The 21,103-nt window shown below is 31.6% G+C and overlaps 1 protein-coding gene across 1 annotated transcript in view; it reads left to right on the forward strand.

Annotated features, from left to right (window-relative positions):
* Positions 1–21,103, forward strand: part of LOC118188641 (tubulin monoglutamylase TTLL4-like) — a 74,854-nt gene that overhangs the window by 44,502 nt on the left and 9,249 nt on the right. Inside the window, exons 10-16 of the mRNA XM_035359131.2 lie at positions 566–688; positions 3,867–3,965; positions 4,051–4,185; positions 4,287–4,323; positions 4,476–4,555; positions 6,471–6,576; positions 12,657–12,861. Of these exons, the coding sequence (XP_035215022.2) occupies positions 566–688; positions 3,867–3,965; positions 4,051–4,185; positions 4,287–4,323; positions 4,476–4,555; positions 6,471–6,576; positions 12,657–12,861 (785 nt within the window). The remainder of the gene's footprint in view (positions 1–565; positions 689–3,866; positions 3,966–4,050; positions 4,186–4,286; positions 4,324–4,475; positions 4,556–6,470; positions 6,577–12,656; positions 12,862–21,103) is intronic.

Genomic DNA, 21,103 nt, shown 5'->3' on the forward strand with positions numbered 1-21,103 from the left:
AGGTGCATGTATTGTTTAGTACCACCGTACCACGTGTCGTTTCAGGACGCGACCACCGTGCGTCAAAGAGTTAAAATACTTATCTAATGAAGTCTGCGGACTTCATTTGCAGCAGATTGCCACCATTTTCACTGAAAAATTTTTAATATTTTTTTAAAGTTTAATGCTTGTATTTTTGGAGTTACCCAGATGTTGTTTATATTGTGTTATTTCTGCTCATCTGATAGAATATAGTTATATATTGATGTTTGTTTATATTCTCAGAAATATTGGTTATTTTCAGAGATGATTGTGGAGAAAGGATTGACTATATCGCAGCCTAATCTCTCATTTTTCTAAAGGTTAATGGTAGCATTATTCTTTGCGCTTTTGCAGCTGAGGATGGTGGTTTGGTAAAACCATCGAAACTAGTTCTGTGAAAATTCGAAATTATAACGTTGAATTTTGTAGTTTGACTTCTGAATTAAAATTCTCATTCTTGTTGAGAATTAGTTATTTTTCTATTAATGGAAATGTTTAGTTTATGTGAATATATTTTTAGTATTGAATATTTTCTTTTAAACAGGTATTCGTTGTCAAACAAATCATTCTCAAACAGATATATACATCTCACTAATTACAGTATAAATAGAAAAAGTTCTTCATATACAGCAAATGAAGATGAAAATTCGTGTCAAGGACATAAATGGTATAAATATTTACCTTTGAATAATTTTTGTGATAATGTAGTACAGTCAAAAGTCGTTAATCCAGACTTGTCGGGACTTCGGCGATTCCGGATTATCGATTTTTCCGGATTATAGATCATCAGTTTAAATCTGGTAAAATGGCATGCAGAAATTATAAAATTAAAAATCTGAAACCGTAATTTATGAAATAAAAAACAATTATGATCTAAAGGGTATCAAAATTTACAAAAAAAAAGCTTAATATTTATTTGTTTACTTTACTTTCTTCGCTATCGGAAGCGAATTATGACGAGCAATTTGATTTAAATCATATCAAAGACGGAGTACATCGAGATGAAATACTACATTTAGTAAGGAATTATAAGTCAAATAAAATAAAAACATCTGCCCTGAAGATAAGGATTGTGCTGACAGATCAACTTCCAATTCATCGCGCGCCGTGGCGTTTCCCCGCCGCAGAACAGCGTGAAATTGATAAACAGATTTCGGAATGGTTAGATAAACAAAGGATATGCCTTTATGAATTTTTTGCAGCAATTCCACTTTTTGTTTAATGGACTTCAAAACATACTTTCGCTTTGTAGATCCTTTACATATTAGTAAATATATATCGGAAATTCTATTTGACATAATCGAAAGTTCAAGCTTACTTTTATTAAATTGGTCTAACAGTCTGCAAAAAATAATAAGCCAGATCCAATTCGAAGATTGAGGAACAACGCAATCTGCACCATTAACTGAATTAGATAATTTTAGCTTAGCTTATACCGTCCGTTATACATTAAACGCGCATGCGTAAACGTAGTTTGGGCATGCGCACACGCATATTTGCAGCCGTAAAGGTCTTATGCGCATGCGTCAATGCGATGCATGCGCAAAAAGTTTGTAGCTTTGAGGTCCGGATTATAGACTATTCCGTATTATGGGTGTCCGAATTAACGACTTTTGACTGTATAATCATAAATATCAATGTAATCTATAATGTGGAAAGCCATTTCATTAATTAATTGTTCATATTTTAGGATTAATGTTTCTACTTACTACTTGTAAATAGATACAGTGTAAAATCTGAAATCTAGAATTTTTCAATGATTCTGGATTTTAGATTTAGATTATCAGTTTAAATCTAATAAGATGGCATGTAGAAATGATAAAATTAAAAATATGAAATAATGGGATATTTATAACCTTCAGAAAATTAAGATTTACAAAAAAAGGAGGAGTGTGATATTAAATTATTTGTTTTATTAAAACCTCTCTTTTAATGCAAATTGTTTGAGCTGTTTTGTTTTTTGTGCTAAAAGTTTAATTCTGTTGGCAGACATAATTTCTTCTGCAATTTCTATGTTGAGAGTTCTCAGTAGACTCTCAATCGAAATATCTTCATTCGCCAAAAAATCTGTATGTAGTGATGTTTCCTGGATTGATTTTTGCCATCTGTTTATTCTACAAGATGTCATTGGCATTGATGGGGGCATTGTTTCCTGCAATTAAAAAATGCTGCTTATCATCTTCATTTATTATCACTTTTCCACATTTCTTCACAAATTAATTGGGAAATTTTGCGTTTTACTTGTTATATGTGAAAACCTTCAATTTCATGGCTATCACCATCATCATCGTGAAATATGGTAGCTGTTCATAAATTATTCCAAGTATTTTTTAAAAATATATGCTGGCATATAGCTTGCAATACTACATGCAACAAATGTTATGTTAAAGTATTTCAAAAATTCATTAATGATCTTGTTTTTATACCTGCATTTCGGTGCATTCAACACTGCGATAACCATTGGCTGATTGATAGATGTACAGTTTGGAAGAAAGAATAAGACAGAGACATTATCTTTGATTTAAACGTTTAGTTGAACAGTTTTTTTATAACCTGGGGAATTTATGCATTCACCTCGTAAACCAGCCGATTTCAAATGTTGCCAAACTCCAGTGTGAAAAGATTTTTAAACCAATCGTTAATTGATGTTTGCCTCTGTCGAGCATTTTCATGTGAATAATGATAGATGATGGGGAAAATCTTTAATCCTGTAAATTGTGCATTTTCCCAGTTATGGAAAGTTTACTTTGTGTGCTCCTATATCATTTGCACATGCCAAAATTATTGCTCTTGCTTTTGGAATCTTTGACACTACTGCAAAAAATTGCAGAAGTCACCAAGGTATTGTGGGTTTGGGATACACGTTACCAGAAGAAACCAATTTAGTTTCATCAGTGTTATAAATTTGTTGTGGAAATTCCCTTTCACTGTTAATGAGTATGATAGAGGCCTTATTATTTGCTATTTAAGTGGGCTGTGGACTACATGCAACAGTGTAAAATCTGTGAATAAATGAATCTCTTGTGAATAAATGAATCAGTTCAAAGAATTTATCTGCAAATTTTCCACCTGCTTTAGTATGAGCTGAAGCCTTTTTAGCTGAAATTTATAACTGCCTCTTACAATGGTGCTTTTTAAGAATGGTTAGCCAGCCTGTTAAATGAACTCAATTTTTAAATCTATTTCCTCATGAAATATTTTGGCTTGAGCCCAGCATTGGACTCCTCAGTGGCAAGCAATCATTGCATTGATGTCCCACCCATTGAATCATTACTTTGTCATAATTCTCTCTTTTAGCATAAGAAATGATTTTTCTTTTATTCATTTCTTAACCATTTCATGATTATCTGTAACTCTTAGTTTTCATGATTATCTGAAACCTGTAACTTCTAAAATTTTTCTGTTGGAGTATCATGTGATAGAGCATAATCACTTTACTATGAAAGGACACAGCTTCCACAACATCAGTTTTACACATTTAAAAGATATATTAGTGTCTAAGGATTCTTTTCACGAAAATTTTCAGGTATCATATTTCAATGAAAATATCCATTTTGACCACTATCGAATACAATTGTTTTTTCATGTAGCATTTTGACCATTGTATGAATATGAATAGCTTAGAATTATCTGACTGCTACTCTTCTTTTGCTTCAGAAGTGTTCATAGTGTATATCAAGTCTTGTATAAAGCTTACTTAGTGTGAAGCAATTGTTAGTGGAATGTGTTTATCATTTGCCTTTCATAAAAATAATTCTCAAGAAGTATTATCAAGTTATAAGCATTTTTAATTATATTCAAATGCAAAATTATCATAATACAATAAAAATTTATTTAACTTTCAGGTCCCTGAAATCATTTTGGTCATATATGTCTAGTAGTGGCATAGCTATTTCAAAAATCCAAGAAGCTATTATGGACATGATTATTAAAACAATCATTAGGTATATTTAATTTCATTTATATTAAGTAATTTTTCTTATTAATATATTTGATGCAGAAATAAATGCTCTCTATTTTTTTATTAAGTACCGAAGGTCCTGTATGCAGATTGATGAAAACATATGCAAGAAGTACATATAATTGTTATGAGCTGTTTGGTTTTGATATTATGCTAGATAAGGATTTACGTCCTTGGCTTTTAGAAGTGAATATATCCCCTAGGTATGTTCAATTTGCTTAAACTGTTGCATATCTGTTGTGAAATGAATTATTTCAACACATTTCTCTTTTTTTTTTTTTTAACCTTCTTCCCCCCTTTTTAGTTTGCATACTCGTTCATTGTTGGATTCAAGTATAAAGGTAAGTTGTATGAAATTAAGTAAAAAAAATTTAGAGGAATTTAATACATTTATAATCTAGAGCATTTTAAAATTCTGTTAATTTGAAGGAATTGTTTCTAGTTTTATTTATTAATGTGCAAACTTTTTTTTTTTTTTTTTTTTTTTTAATAGGGTCAGCTAGTAAAAGATATGTTAAATATAGTTGGCTTTCAAGTCCCTTTGATCAGTTCACCTACTGCTTCAGATGATGGGTAATCATTTAAGTACATTTTGTTTGTATATATGGGGAATCATATAAATATATTATGATGTAATTTTTTTTGTTTGTTTGTTGTCATTAAATATATGCTTAATTCAGAGTTTTGTAAAGTTTATGACTGCATGGTGAAAATCACTGTATTTGCTGTTGATTTTAGTTTTCAAAGCCACATCATATGTAAAATAAAAAGTGAATTCCTATAGAGAGATATGGCCACTGACCAGTATATTATATAATATATTAAGAGATTAGAATTACTATTATTTTAAAAATTGGATATAGTTAAACACATGAAATATAAAAAAATGTATAAAGACAGTGCAGAAAAATGGCAGAAGGAGCGGAGGAGAAAGGTAAAGACTACAAGAACCAGTAAATCTGTAAATGAAGTATTTGTTGGACCTCCAAACATTAAATATCACACTGTTGATTAACATTAATACTCTAGACATTTATTCGAGGGGAATATGTTAGAATCCGTAGAGGAAAATATTCTGGTTTCTGGATCATATTTTTCTTCTGACATTTTAAAGTTTTGCATACACTAATTTCATTTGGTAAACTACTAATTCATTGTTTTTGAGAATTATGTGTACAATAGACCATAATGGCATGGCTCATCTAACAGAGTTCTACAATGAATCTAAATTTATATGTGTGTGGATCAGCAGTATTTCTGTCTAGATCAACATTCAGTCTAGTTATATAGGGAATTTGTTGTGAATAACAAATTAATCTAATCAGCAGCTTTCAAGTTGCATTAAATAAGTCAAAAGCAAACTCCATTGTCACACTCTAAATCAGTGTGCTTCTGATTTTTGCGTTGCCATTCAGAGGCAGAGAAAAGTGTCTTTTTAAACCAGAACACTACCTTTGGACAGCCAAATCAACTACCCTGATTAAGTGGTACGTAACATTTTGTTTAATGTCAATATAGGATTTCAACCATAAAGAAATATCAAAGAAAAGTTACTCTGTTTCAAACCAAAATTTAATCTGAGACTTGTTAAAAGTAGAGTTAGGAAAAACATTCCATGATAACATATATAGAGTTTTTTTTTTTTTCTTTCTTTTAAAGGTAAATGAATAAATAAATTTTAATTTATATACCTTATCTGCATTTGTTGCTGTAATGGCTAAAAATTGTTTCTACTTTTGCCTTTCCCAGAAAATCATTTAGAGGAAAAAATATTTAAATTATTTATTAACTATTTTATTTATTAAATTTTTTTTATAATTTCATTTAAAAGAGAATATGTGGCTATAAATGCATCAATCCAAGAACAGTTTCCAAGGCTTCTATTTTCAAAGAAGTTGGAAGAGCTCTCTTTGTGCTTCCTTTTTCTAAATTATTATTATCCAACATTTCAGTTTTTGTTTTCTTGAGTATGTCTTAGGTCTACTATTTAGTGAATTTTCATCGATATCTTCAAATTATTCAAACCTCCAATTATAATGTATGTCCAGGACTAATAGTTTAGAAAATCAAGTCTATATGCTCTTTTACCTCCCTTAAATATATATATATATATATATTATATCAAAATATTAAATGATTTAAGAGAATGTTAATATTTCAATAGTTTTTTAATTCATTGTATAAAAGGATGAACGTACGATATTAGATGTTAAAATAGAATATTATTTAAAACCTTAAACAAAATTTATATTAAAATTTGTATTTTATTATACTGTAAAAGATATTTTTTAAGAATTCATTAATTCCATAAGCTTAACAATGACTGATAAAGCCAAGCAGTTTGAATTTTCAAAATTTTTAGATTTCTTAATATATAACTTTTCCTTTTTATACTGTCACTTTTTTTTTTTTTTTTTTTTTTTAATCTTACTTCTGTCATTGCCCTAAGTATCTGCTGCACATATTATTTTTATACTTTTTATTTCAGTATGTTGTCATATTCAGAGATTAAGCAAAGTTCGGTACGTAACAGATACTTATCACCCAAAGAAAAGAAGAAGCATGCAGTGTTTACATTTCAGTATGCAGATATGGTAAGAAAAGAAATTAGTAAAAACTTTAGAAAAATATCTCTGCTTATAAATTTTATAAGGGTGCAAAATTATAGAGTGCATAAAAATTTACTCCGATATGCTTATAGATGTGCCAACTCTTCTGGTTTTTGATTGCATTTCTGCCAACCGAATTTATAACATATTTCTCTTGACTTTCTGCTTTCCTAATATTTCTTGCATTATTTATTAGTTGGGCATAAAATTTCAGGATTTTAATTTTGAAGTAGAATTTGCAGTGTCTGTTAGTTGCTTTTTTCTTTTGATTACCTATTAAAATGGTATTCCATCAATGGTACTGCTATGTACAGGTTTGCCATGCTACCCAGAAAACCGGAAAAGGTTAGATAATTCGAAAATTGATAAAAAAATTAAGAGAAAAGTCAGGGAATTTAAATATTTTAATTAAAATCTGGAACCCCCCCCCCCCCAATAAAAAGAGAGTTTTGCTCCGACGTTGGAAGTGATCACTTTCTTGGCGAATCATGTATTGCATGAGCATCATTCGGCTAACTGGCATAAAGCCAATTTTCGCATTTCCAATTAGATTTGTCTTTTAGAAAGCAAAGCAAGTTTCTAGCAGCTTCCGCTTTCCATAACCTTAAGAATCGAGAGACTCGCATGTGAAGTACATGTTGAACTAAAAAAAAATATGTGTTCTCGTATAAAACAAAATTGGTTTAATCTTAGTTTACAGTACCAACAGTATACTAGGATTAAACCGATTTTGTTTGATACGAGTTATGGAAGTTATTCTATAACTATTCTATATGGAAGTACGAATAGCTTCCATGTATTCCATTTTAACCTTCACGTATGTTACACACGGGATTTGGCAACATGATGATGAGCAGTAAACAGTTTATTTTGGTGTTGGCGACAATTTTCAAAATCGTGCCACGTCCGTAGTGTATACTAGGATTTTATCACAAAATCTTTTAAACTTTTTTTTTTTTTTAAATAAATGCTTTATTTGTCAGTTTGCAATAAAATAGTAAACAGTCACCTAGTAACAGTTACCCATTTAATGTAACTATATTTGCCAAAATATTGTTGATTATTCTAATTCAATTTTTAAGTACAGTCAAAAGTCGTTAATTCAGACACCCATAATTCGGAATGATCTATAATCCGGACCTCAAAACGAAAAACTTTCTGCGCATGCGCCGCGTTGACACATACGCATAGGCATTTACGCGTGCGCATAAGACCTTTTACGACTGCGCATATGAGTGTGCGCAAGTGCAGAATACGTTTTCGCTGAGCGTTTTATGTATGATGGATGTATAAGCTAAAATTATCTAATTATCTATTTCAGTTAATGTTGATGATTGCGTTGTTCCTTAATTTTTGAATTGGATCCGGCTTATTATTTTTTGCAGAATGTAAGAGCAATTTTATAAAAGTAAGCTTAAACTTTCGATTATATCAAATAGAATTTCCGATATATATTTGTTAATACAGTCAAAAGTCATTAATTCGGACTCGTCGGGACTTCGGCGATTCCGGATTATCGATTTTTCCGGATTATAGATCATCAGTTTAAATCTCGTAAGATGGCATGCAGAAATTCTAAAATTAAAAATATGAAACCGTAATTTATGAAATAAAGAACAATTATGATCTAAAGGGTATCAAAATTTGCAAAAAGAAAAAGCTTAATATTTATTTGTTTACTTTATTAAACATTTCTTTCAATGTAAGTTGTTTAAGTTTTGCTTCGTTTCATGTGATAATACTTTCTCTTTAATTCTATTAAACAGACATAATTTCTTGTTCAGTTACAAAGTTCCGCCGTTCAAGTCCTATAATTGCTGTGTCAAGAACACCGACTAATTTGTCAATCGAAATTTTTTTGTTTTCAATAACCTCTGTCACTTTTCTTCGCTATCGGAAGCGAATTATAATGACGAGGAACTTGTTTTAAATCACATCAAAGACCGAGCATATCGAGATGAAATACTACATTTGGTAAGGAATTATAAGCCAAATAAAATAAAAACATCTGCGCTGAAGATAAGGATAGTGCTGACAAATCAACTTCCAATTCATTAGGCGCCCGCCGCCGAGCAGCGTGAAATTGATAAACAGATTTCGGATTTCAAAACATACTTTCGCTTTAGATTCTTTACATATTAACAAATATATATCGGAAATTCTATTTGATATAATCGAAAGTTTAAGCTTACTTTTATAAAATTGCTCTTACAGTCTGCAAAAAATAATAAGCCGGATGCAATTCGAAAATTAAGGAACAACGCAATCATCAACATTAACTGAAATAGATAATTAGATAATTTTAGCTTATACGTCCATTATACATAAAATGCGCACGCAAAAACGTATTCTGCACTTGCGCAGTCGTAAAAGGTCTTACGCGCACTCGTGAACGCCTCTGCGCATGTGTCAACGTGGCGCATGCGCAGAAAGTTTTTAGTTTTGATGTCCGGATTATAGATCATTCCGAATTATGGGTGTCCGAATTAACGACTTTTGACTGTATGTAAAGGATCTAAAGCGAAAGTATGTTTTGAAATCCGAAATCTGTTTATCAATTTCACGCTGCTCGTCGGGGGGAACGCCGCGGCGGGCGCGTAATGAATTGGAAGTTGATCTGTCAGCACTATCCTTATCTTCAGCGCAGATGTTTTTATTTTATTTGGCTTATAATTCCTTACCAAATGTAGTATTTCATCTCGATATGCTCCGTCTTTGATATGATTTAAAACAAGTTCCTCGTCATTATAATTATAATTCGCTTCCGATAGCGAAGAAAGTAACAGAGGTTATTGAAAACAAAAAAAATTCGATTGACAAATTAGTCAGTGTTCTCGACACAGCAATTATAGGACTTGAACAGCAGAACTTTGTAACTGAACAAGAAATTATGTCTGTTTAATAGAATTAAAGAGAAAGTATTATCACATGAAACGAAGCAAAACTTAAACAACTTACATTGAAAGAAATGTTTAATAAAGTAAACAAATAAATATTAAGCTTTTTCTTTTTGCAAATTTTGATACCCTTTAGATCATAATTGTTCTTTATTTCATAAATTACGGTTTCATATTTTTAATTTTAGAATTTCTGCATGCCATCTTACGAGATTTAAACTGATGATCTATAATCCGGAAAAATCGATAATCCGGAATCGCCGAAGTCCCGACGAGTCCGGATTAACGACTTTTGACTGTAATTATCTTTTTTTTAACATTATTCGTATCATTTAATGTTGATTCTTCCCCCTAAATTTATTTGTTATTTGTAAATAACACTTTCGAATTTCAGGAAATTTTCTCTGCCATAATCCTGAAACTAATTCTAGCAGTATGATGACATCATCACGAAATTTAATGCACATAATTTTTGCTTATGTATGCTGCTAAATAAATATAAAATACCTGAATTTATCTAAAAATATTATTAAATAGATTTATTTCTTTCATTTAGCTGCAAAATGTATGCAAAAAATTTTTAATCCAGTTTGGGCAGATTCTAATCTCAATCTTCAGTGGAGAAAACAACTATTATAGTTATAATAGTAATGCTTTGGGGATTATATATGTAAATCATATTTAATTTGCAAATTTTTGTGTTTTCAAGTGGTACCATAATTAATTTAGCTCTTAGCACAGCCAACGTGCATTACGCAAATAGACTGGAATTTTTTTAAAACACAGCTAGAAAAGTCGGGGAATTTCATTTGCTTGTTTGAGTGGCAACATTGTATATGTATATAGGAGTAGATGCATCTGATAACATCGTAATCCAGTTCTCCACTGTCAGTGTGAATCAAGTGCAGTGGCAGGTCATCTGGAAAGTATTAGCAGTGAGCCCAAAACTTTCAAGTGTATTTCTCACATCACTAAAGAATGCAAGTGTAATGTGCTTGTTGAAATTGTTGGAGAATAATGCAATCTCTTGTCTTAGTTACGTCTGGGGGGGAACAGTAAAATAGTCATGCACATTTCAGAAAATATGTAGAAATGACTTTCCTTGAATTATTTCTTCAAGAAAATATTGTTTTGCTATGTGTACCATTTTGTCATAGTTATTTTTCGATTTTATGTAGTGGAAGGTCGTGTGTGTAAATATGTGCTTGTAACATAAGACGTATTCGGGGCTTAAATTAGAAATAAAGGGCTGAAAAATTATTAATACTGAATACTTATTTTCTCTATTATTTAATTGAGCTCAATCTGCATTTGATTGCACTGAAACTTTATTTAGAAAAATATTTTCCAACAGCAAAATTGCTAAAAATACTCATGCAAGGACAAAACTGAGTGCAGTTATTCAAGAAATGGACATGAATAAAAATCTTCAATTGTTGATAGCATTAAAACAGCTCCTTTCTGCCTTTCTATGGATAGAAAGAATATGTAATTGTTAGTTTTTTTTTAATCTTATACTTTCAGAAATTGGGTGTAGTTTATGTTCCCAATTTGAAAGAAGATTGGAGAGTTTTAATATAGCAAAGCTAAATAACTAAAACTCTGAAGGAAAATACAGTTTTTTAGACAACAGTTTCATTCATAAAATGAAAACTCAGGTTTGCAGGTTAGCAGCTGAAAAAAAGTGAACTTATAAATATAGATGAATTCGTTTTGGTGTTTATTATTATCTTAAAAATTCTAAAAAGAAAGAAAGGTTGAAACATTTCAACAGCTCCATAGCAGTAAAGCAAATAAGAAAAATTTGAAATATATATAAATATATACTTTAGCTATCTTTAGAAAATTGTATCATAGAATCCTTCAGTAAATGAAATTCAATTTATATACTTTTTAAAAAAGAGGTAATTCTTGAGTTAAGACTGTATTGAAGGTTATAAATAAAGTATCTCAAATTATGATATGGCTATGACTACTGCTATTACAACTAAGTGTGCAAAAAATAATTTCTTCAATAATTATTGCATTTTTCAATAAAATTGTAAAAATTGTAATTGTTATTGTAATTGTAATTGTAATTGCATTTTTCAATAAAATTGTAAAAATTGTAATTGTAGGATATCTAAAAAAAAAAAAAGAAAGAAAGAAAGAAAGAAAAGAAAAAAATTTTTTTTTTTTTTTTTTTTTTTTTTTTTTTTTTGGACATTATAGAGTTTTTTTATCATGTAATTCATTTTGCCAGCTTTTGATGTTCAAGAACTTCCAGCTGAAGATTGAAAAAGAAATTTTAACTTCATGTTAGAAGTTGTTTCTTCTGAGTATATGATTACATTCTACATAAATATCCAGTTAACAAATAAAGTTGTCTTACATGCTAAAATTGCAGATTTTTCTACTGTAGCAATTGGCTCTTTTTCTGATGTAAGATAATTTTTTGAATAGATTTCCAGTTTTACTTTTAGTTTTCAAAGACAAAAATATTGTTGTTGCAACTGGTGAATTTTTCATTACAGCATACAGTTAGAAAACATTAAAAAAATTATAGAAGCAGCAAAAATTGATACTCAGTGGGATCTAATTAGAAAGTTCTAATGAAATTTTGAACCATTGTGAATTTTAAAATATTGCTGGCCGTTCTGACAATTTGCCGTAATACAGCAAGCAATGTATGAAAAGAGTAATTGAAACAAGGACTGAATTTATATGCAGTATAAATGCAGATGTGCTGGGAAAACTTCCTTTTGTATCTTTGCTGTTTAAAAATTATTTTTGTAGCTGAAAAAATCTGATTTTTTACTTTGGCAGGTTGGCTGTCGGTGTTTACTGAAAAATTTTCCTTCAGAGCTGCTGTGAAACAAATTTTTGATAAGGTAAGGTTATTATACAAAATAAAAACAGCTCTGAATGAAAGCAGGAATGCCAGCTACAAGGCTGTCTGGTATACTGCAGGCACTCATAATGAGTATACATATTCTCGCAGCATTACTATTGTTAGCCCTTTTGTACAAGCAGTACTATTTGAAACATCCTTGAATTTTTAAGTGCCTGTGAATTTCAAATTTTGTAAAAGCATGACTCTGGTATTTAATATACCAGAGTCATGCTTTTTCCTTTAAAATAATATGAAATTAACGAAAATTTTATTATTCAATCTTCCATCGTTTGTAGAAATCGGACATTCTAGAGGATTTAACACCCGATGATGTACGCTGTTTAGTCGAGAGTGAAGACGAATTCCATCGAAAAGGAGCTTTTACTCGTGTTTTCCCATCCGAAACTTCTTCCAAGTACTTTGTGTACTTTGAACATATACGTTACTATAATTTGCTACTGGATGCATGGGAAAAATGCTATTATAAAGACAGAAGTAGAGGTAAGTAGTTTCTTATTTGTATAGTATATGTATTCAGTAACTTTAGACTGTAATACTTAGTTTATCTGATGTACTTCAGAATGCATTATTGTACTTTTTAAAAGAACTCCATTTATAGTTGCAAGTATTTAATAAAAAGATTTTGTAAAAATGTATGTAATTACTTTTAAACTCCTAAAACAAGGCCAAAATTCTCATGTAGCCTTCACACCGGTACGATCAACCCTCCATTTGACTTTTTCCTATTGAGAAAAGTAGTTGTCAATTGTCCCCTTCATGGATGCAGTAAAATTTACATGTTTGTCGGATGCTGTTCGGTAGCCTAGAATGGGTACGCGATTTTTTTCGATGTTTATTTTGCTTTAATTCAAATTTACCTATATCCAATGTAATATTTATTTCGAGCAAAATGTTATACAATGTTTATATATCATTTACTATTTCTTATCAATCTCGGCAAGAATTTGTGAATTATATGACTTTGTTTTCACACTTCATTTATCTTCACATATTTTCTTATTAGAAATTAGAAAACTGTACAAAATACAATAAATGTGAACTAGCTTTGTAGGTCTGCAGGTTGGAATGCAATTTTTGATAATCTGTTTACATTGAGAAAATAATAGTAATGAATAATTAAATAAAATAATAAATTCATTAATAATCATTACAATTAGATTTTGAGAATCTGCTTTTTTCCATAATTTTGTTGTTATAATATAAAAAAGAAAATCAGATAAATATTGGTTGCGCTTGATGATTTAACTTTAACAAACATTACATTGGGCTATCAGGCAAAGGAGATATATTTTTAAATAGAATTTTCTTTGTAAAATTGGCTTTTGTTTATGTTAGCAGGGGGGATATGCAACATATACATGCAATCCATTTTATACCTGCAGCGTGAAGTGAAGCCTGATGAGAATTTTTGTGGTGTCCGAAGAGAGAGAAAGAGCACTCTTAAGCTTCATTTTAATATTTGCTAAAGTGAATTTTAATTTGTAATTTAAAATTTTAGAAAATATGAATTCATTAAAAGTATTTTTCAGAACAGTTTTAAATGTTTATAAAGAATTATACGTCAATTTCCTTTCATAGGCAGATTTTGTCTAAAACCATTGTTATATCCAAAGGTGAAGTTTGCTTGATTTTAAATGAGATGGGTATACATATGTTTTACATAATAAATTTTCTAATTTATTTTAAAAAGAGTAATCTTTCATATTTTCAAAAGAATAAGGGTACACTCGGTGTTTACGCATATAACATAGTACATTTGTTTTATTTCTTCCAGTCATCGAAACGATTACCTTCAAATATTTTTGAAGCAAAATTTAAGAAAATTGTTTATGCCACATTTTTCATAAAGTAACCTCTTGTGCATTTTTTTTTTTTTTTTTTTTTTAACTATGAAAGTTTCTCTTTGGAGAAATAAAACGTCATGAGCAAAACAAAATAAATTAATGAGAAATGACTTTGAAGTCCAATAATTCCATTGTAATTTGAAATATTGGAGAAAAGTGCAACACAGTTTATTTATTCACGATTAATTAACTCAAATTACTAATTTATCTACTGTCAATTGAGAAATGTGCATTAGTAAATTAAACCGGTTATTTTAATGCTTTTTCTTTATCAATTTTTTACGGGCGCTTCAGTAGCAGAGCGGTAATGATGGCTGAACACTTGTAGCTTGCTTGGATTTGAATCCCAGTAAAAGGGCATTTTCATGGTTTTCGTAAAGTGTAACGTAGATACCAGCCACTTTCCTTAGAAAGTCATTTACGAAGGCACCTCTCCCCCAATACAGATACGTGTTTTGTGCTTTGCAGTAATCCAGTAAGCAAACCAAATCAATCCACTGAAACCCCACAGAACGGGCTGATTACATGTGAAATTTTCCATCAGAAACGTAAATGTGAGCATTTTCTCTCAAAAAGGTTTACACGAAAGCATCCATTTCCTTAAGCAGATAGCGTTTGCACGTTTTTCCGTAATTCGGTCCTTGTTCGTATACATTTAACAGTGAGTTGCCATATACCTTTTTACAGTTAAAATAACATTCCTTTTTTAAAGATAATTTTTTATTAACTTATGTGAATTCCCTTTATCTCTTCAGTAGTATAAGAATTTCAGCTAATTAAAACTGGCCAAAATTTTATGTATGTAAAATTGTAGTTACATGAGCTTTAATAATGTTTAAATACTTTTGGGAAAATGTCATCCTAAAAGAGTGTTTGGTAAATTGGTTTTATTTAATTTACAATGAATGAATATCAAAAAAACTATTATGCAGGCAGTTGTCTCTTATTTATCTCATGATAAATTAGACAATATTGCTTACATTATAAAGGAACTTCAAAAGACGTTAACGATTCTTAAGAGTTATATGCACTCCAATAAAAGGGCCAAAATATTATCTTATTATTCATAAGTATAAAATGGAACTAAACGATGCTTTACATGCTTTCTAGAAAGAGCTTTAGAAACATTAAATCTGGTAAACTTAAAGAGCAATCAAAATTGCTGAAGTTTTAATCATATCATGTAAATACATATGCATATGCTGCAAATATTATTAGCCCAATCAAAAAAAAAATCGGTTCATATTAACAGTAGAATGCTTGTTGCTTACTTGATTTTTGACAATGCAAGCAAGGACTAGTTGCCTCAAAATAGGTATGTCTTTGTGGAGGCACCCTTCAAGGGAGAGAGAACTGAATTCTGGCAGTTCAGCCAAGGTTAAATTCCAGGCGAACATGACAGGTCTTGTGACTTTCTTCGGTTGTACCATGAATGTGAGAGTTTCCCTTAGGAAGTCTTTCATGATGGCATCTCTTCCCATAGACAGATAATCTTTGAGTTGCGTGTCTTAATTAACTAATGTAACCTTAACCTTCATCAGGGATTTTTGGAGAGAAAACACATCAGGAGGAAAGCCTATGAAATCTGTTTATTCACTTATATGTAGCTCAAACTACCCATTACCTAACGAGATGTTTAATAGTCGTATCTGCATAGCAGGTGGCTGTTACAAGGTAATTAAATACAATGTTTATTGGCCTGAGGGAAGAAGTTTAATCACCAATTGGCAAAGTATAGTGATGCTTTCATGGAGGACTCGGAAGATTTGGCATACATTCACGCTCTTCCTGGGGAAACCCATGCAAAAGACCATACAGCTAGCATTATTGTCTTCGAAGTCTTTTTAAAAAGATTGATCAAAACATGTTCTGAATAGTCAGAATCGGTATCAGGGGATTTTCTTTTTCTAAAACTCTCACCAACTCGTTAATTTCGTCCTGACTGTGACCTTTGAGACAAGGTGCCATTATAAGAATTAAATAGCGCTTGGAAAATGTTAGCACTCTAAAATTATGAGAAAGTACACTAACGTTTAAGAAAGAGATAGCTTCTATTTGATTTTCTACTATATTGGTGTGAGGTGAAGCCTGCGGTTTTTGCCAAAACATAGCCAAACTTATAAGAAGTGGGGAAACAATGCATAGCCAGCTGCTACTTTGAGCAGCGATGATGGACCACCCAGAGATCTAAAGACAGGCAATTACTCTAGTACAACACTTGTACCACAGCTGGCGTTAAAGAAAGTAATTTTCTCGGTACAACTGCTGTACCGCCGGGTTTAAAAAGTTAATTTACAAGAAGTGGTAAAGTCTGAAAAATTTCCACCCATGCATCTAGTGTATTTTGTGGCTTTTTTTGTGTAATTTTTCGATATTTACATTATGTGAGAACGAAGTGCATGTTCCTTAAGACGAATATAATATTTTTCAGCCATGGATTAAATATATATGAGGGGGAATTCAAAAAGTAACAGCACATTTGCAATTTCTCTTTCCACGGATTGGCAGCACTGCTGGTAAGCAGCACGGAGTGAGTGTGGTTGCCACCACTTCAAGACAACGTGTCATTCGTATTCCTACATTAGGGTTTGGAGTGTAGCAGACTGTTAAACATGGTAGCTCCATTAGCGATCTGCGCCAAGGAAGAAATGAGAGCAGTGATTCGTTTTTTGTATTCGAAAGGTGTGAAGATGATCTGCAAATGGATAGAGCACTTCAAACAGGGAAGAACTTCTGTGTGTGACGAGGCAAGATCGAGCAGGCCATTGACATCAACCACAGAGGACAATATGAATGTCATTTAAGGTATGGTGAAGGAAAATCGGGCATAGTAAACTTAGGATGATTATGTGCAGTTCTGTTACACTTTGTGTTGCCTTCAGATGTATTTCGGGTACTTCCCATTTTATTTCGGAAAGCCTTGACTCCAGTCTGTTATGGCACGAAGGGGTTATTTATCAGAGTTAGAATACAGAGGAATAAATGAGCCAATTATTGACACAAATAAGAGAACTGATGATTCATTTTCTAAGGAGTTAGAAAGTGATACTTCTAGTGATTCTGATGCGGACATTTTATCAGAGGCAGAGCTCAGTAAGTGCCTGCCTTCAACTTTTCGTGCAAGTGAGACTCAAGATACTTAGTCTTGGACTCTTATCCTTGAGGAATTGCATCTCCGTACATTTATTGGAACACCGAGAATAAATTCTATAGTAAATAGAGTTATGCCTATTGCTATATAATTTATTACGTTCCTTAATATTTAAAATTTTTGCATTTCACGTCAGACAAGAGTGCTAAATTGTTGGGGAAAGAGGCTAATTTTAGAAAATCTAAAAAAATTAATTTATGTTATGTATAGAATTTTTTAATTTACTGTGGGAATGACACAGAAATGTTAACACTCTGCGGGACACACATTTATCGAAGCACTGTTATACTGCCGCTGTTTCATGCAGGTTCTACTGCTCGCCAATGGTGATACTTATGCAATTTTTCGAAACATAAGTAGTTGGTATATAATTATTATTAAAGAAGGCACTAAAATAACTGTTACACTATTTTTATTCCATTTTATTCCAATTATATTTTTTAATTAGTACTAAAACATTTTATTTAAAAAATTTAACTCCTAGGATCCATAGTTCTTTTTAGTATGATAATTGAAAACGTTTTCCAACATGCAGAGAAACATTGCAGGAAGAACACATGTATGCAGTGAAACTTCTTTTCTTGGCGGCAGTGCAGACTTTGCAGGCCCTTCGCGGTTTTTGAATTCTCCCATTATCACTAATACGTGTTATTCTATGTTTTCTCATGTCCGTAGTAAGTCTGCCTGGTGGATCAAACCTCGGCAATCTTTAACACATTGAGCAGCCGATTTTGATTGTTGCTCCTCTTCATTCTCATTAATCCATGCTAGTGTTTAGTAAAAATTGTTTGAATCTAATAGGATTTTCAGAATTTTTTATGTATATCTGGAACGCGTTGAGTAATGCACAGTTTATGAGGTATAAAACTTTTTTTTTTCTTTCTTTTTGCGGAGTATGGAATAACACGATAGGTATTGATCGGAGTGATCAACACCTTTCATAAATTTATTATACTCTTGTATGCAAATTGGTTTAATGCACTTCTTTTTGGTTCTTTTACTCACACATTCGACCATGTTTGCTGAATGGCTGAATGTGTTGTAAAAATCATCATTATCAATTTTTTTGCCGAATTCCATTTTTGTACCATAATTTTCCTTTTTCTATGAAATTCCATTGACTTATTTTTCAGTGTAGCAGATTTTAAACAATTTGGCAGTCCTCTGTTTACTCTAATTGTGCCACAGATGTTTGTTTTATGCTTTAGTAACTCCTCTGCAACCTTTACACTATTGTAATAGTTGTCCATATATACATCGTGCCATAAATTTGAATATAGCAATAGCACAAAAAACAATTTTGTCGCAATTAGCGATTTTCCTTGCGCACAATATATTTCTAAATTGCATATATAACCAGATGTTGCCTCACACACCATACAGACTAAAATTCCATATTTTATAATTTTCGTAGGATTATATGTACGAACTGCCCCTCCATGGAATGATACCTTCATCCAGCAATAGTTCTTTCTCTGGTTTATAAATTTTTTGAAACTTTTCTACCAGGTACGAGTAAACGAGTTTTATTTTATCAAGCCTTTCTTGGCAGTGCTCATTAGTACTGAAATGCCAATACTTCCATAACTGCCGAAATTGGTTCCTTGGCATAGTATTCCCGAAAATAGGTATATGCGATCCAGGGTGAGTAGACCAATAATCGTCTTGTTCTGGTTTTCTTACTATTCCCATTAGGATAACAAGCCCCAAACGTTTTTTCATTTCTACAATATTTGTATCAATCCAAGCTTTATTCTTTTTGATGCATTGTTATTATCATTATTCTGCTGATTATGATATAAGTTTGTTTGTGTGACAAACAAATTAAATAAATCATCCCCAATGAACAATTCCATTGTTGATAATATATCTGGTGTGTATGGTACCTGTAACACAAACCGTTCCAGGCAAGCATGAAAGTTAGGTTTAAAATCAACTTCTGACCAATCATTTGCCACAGAATTCTCTTCATCACTTTCAGATTCACTAATTATTGGTCTTCCCTTATTTTTGAATCGTCTCACAATTATATCGTTCCCACTGTTCGGATCACTTTCACTATCAGAGCAATTATTCTCTTCTGATAACAGATCAGCACATATTTCCTCATCGAAGAGCATTTTGAAGGATATCTTTAAATCTAATGTAAGTTTCCGATATTTGAGGGCATCGAAAGACAGTCTCAAACTAACAAAACAAGCGTCCACGGAAAAAGATTTCAATAATAGACAGTCTGGTGAATCGCGAGAGGAAAACAGCTGAAACCAATGTTTCCTGATCGTCAAATGTTTTGCTATAGTATGTCTATCTATACAAACGTCAATGTGAAGCATCGTCGTTGGTGAAAACAAGTCATGCATACGTGTCATGCGTAAATAAGTCATGACAGCGGGCGATAACTGTTGGCAAGCAAAAGTCACGCCAGCAAGACAGCGGCCGATAACCGTTGGCGAGCAAAAGTCATGCCAGCATGACAGCGGCCCGCAAAGTGTTAAGCAGGTGACAGGTTTTACGGAGGAAGAGTATTGAAAACACTGATGAGTGACTTATGTGGGAAAAGGTATAATTTCTATTTGGATCACTTCTTCAGTTCCCCATCATTTGCAGAATATTTGCTTTCTGTAAAAATGAATATTTGTGGAAAAGTATTAAAAATACAAAAAATAATGCCTGAAGACTTTCCAAATAAAAAATTAAAAAGGGTGAACTGAATGTAATAGAGCGAAACAACATAAACATAAAAAAAAAGACTTTTTATGTTAACGAGCATACATGGAATGGCTAGATCTGGAAGAAAAGATAGAATTACTGAAGAAGACATTTTAAAACCTGAATATATTATAGATTACAACAAAAACATTGGTGGTGTAGACATAGGATACACAGTTATGACTCGCTGTTCATGTTTTCAAAAATAAATTAAATGGTGCAAAAAAACTGTTTTTTAGGCTGATGGATATATCAATATTGAATTCCAACATTTCTTTTTGACCAAAAACATGGCATTAAAATGCCATTTCTCCAATTTAAAATGAAACTGATTGAACAAATTATCGAGAAGAAAAGCAGTTTGCTGTCAAATCTGTACTATCATTTATCCGATTATCTGATAGGCATTTTCCTGCCCTCTGTATGAATGAAAAGGTGAATAAAACTAGTTTTTACCAGTTTGTAAACACACTACGCATCTAAGAAATTAAGCAATAATCTAAAATGGTACCAAAAATAGCAACACTAGACCTTAAACTTTTTTTTGCGGTTCCTTCCCTCCTAAAGTTTAGCTTCGTGATGCAGAAATCTGTGTCCTGTGTGATGACTGCCTTTGACTCCCCTCCATCTCATGCGAATGTCTTAAACAGAGGTGCGTCAATGCAAAAGGGTTAAAATGAACAGTAAGTCCAAAATCTGGACGTCCAGAATTCCGAATTATATAATATACAAGATGTAGGACTAGAAATGGAGAATATGGTTCTCAACACAAAGATGCAGATGTGTGGTAAATGCTATTTTTTTACAGACTAACTTGAGATTCCTGCATGCTACTTTCAAACACCTGCAGGCTAGGGAATTAATTGCACTGCAGCCACAATACACTGTTTGATGTTCGCAACAATCACACTTTGAGCTCTTATGTAGTTATGCGAGGGTTAGCATTTTTCTGTTTGACTCAAATAATAAGTGAAGCCTAATAATATACAGTCTACATGTCATCTTATCAGATTTAAGA

This window comes from Stegodyphus dumicola, chromosome 1, assembly GCF_044657685.1.
Source record: "Stegodyphus dumicola isolate Sdum_Otavi_A_Nest chromosome 1, ASM4465768v1".
Lineage (NCBI taxonomy): Eukaryota > Metazoa > Arthropoda > Arachnida > Araneae > Eresidae > Stegodyphus > Stegodyphus dumicola.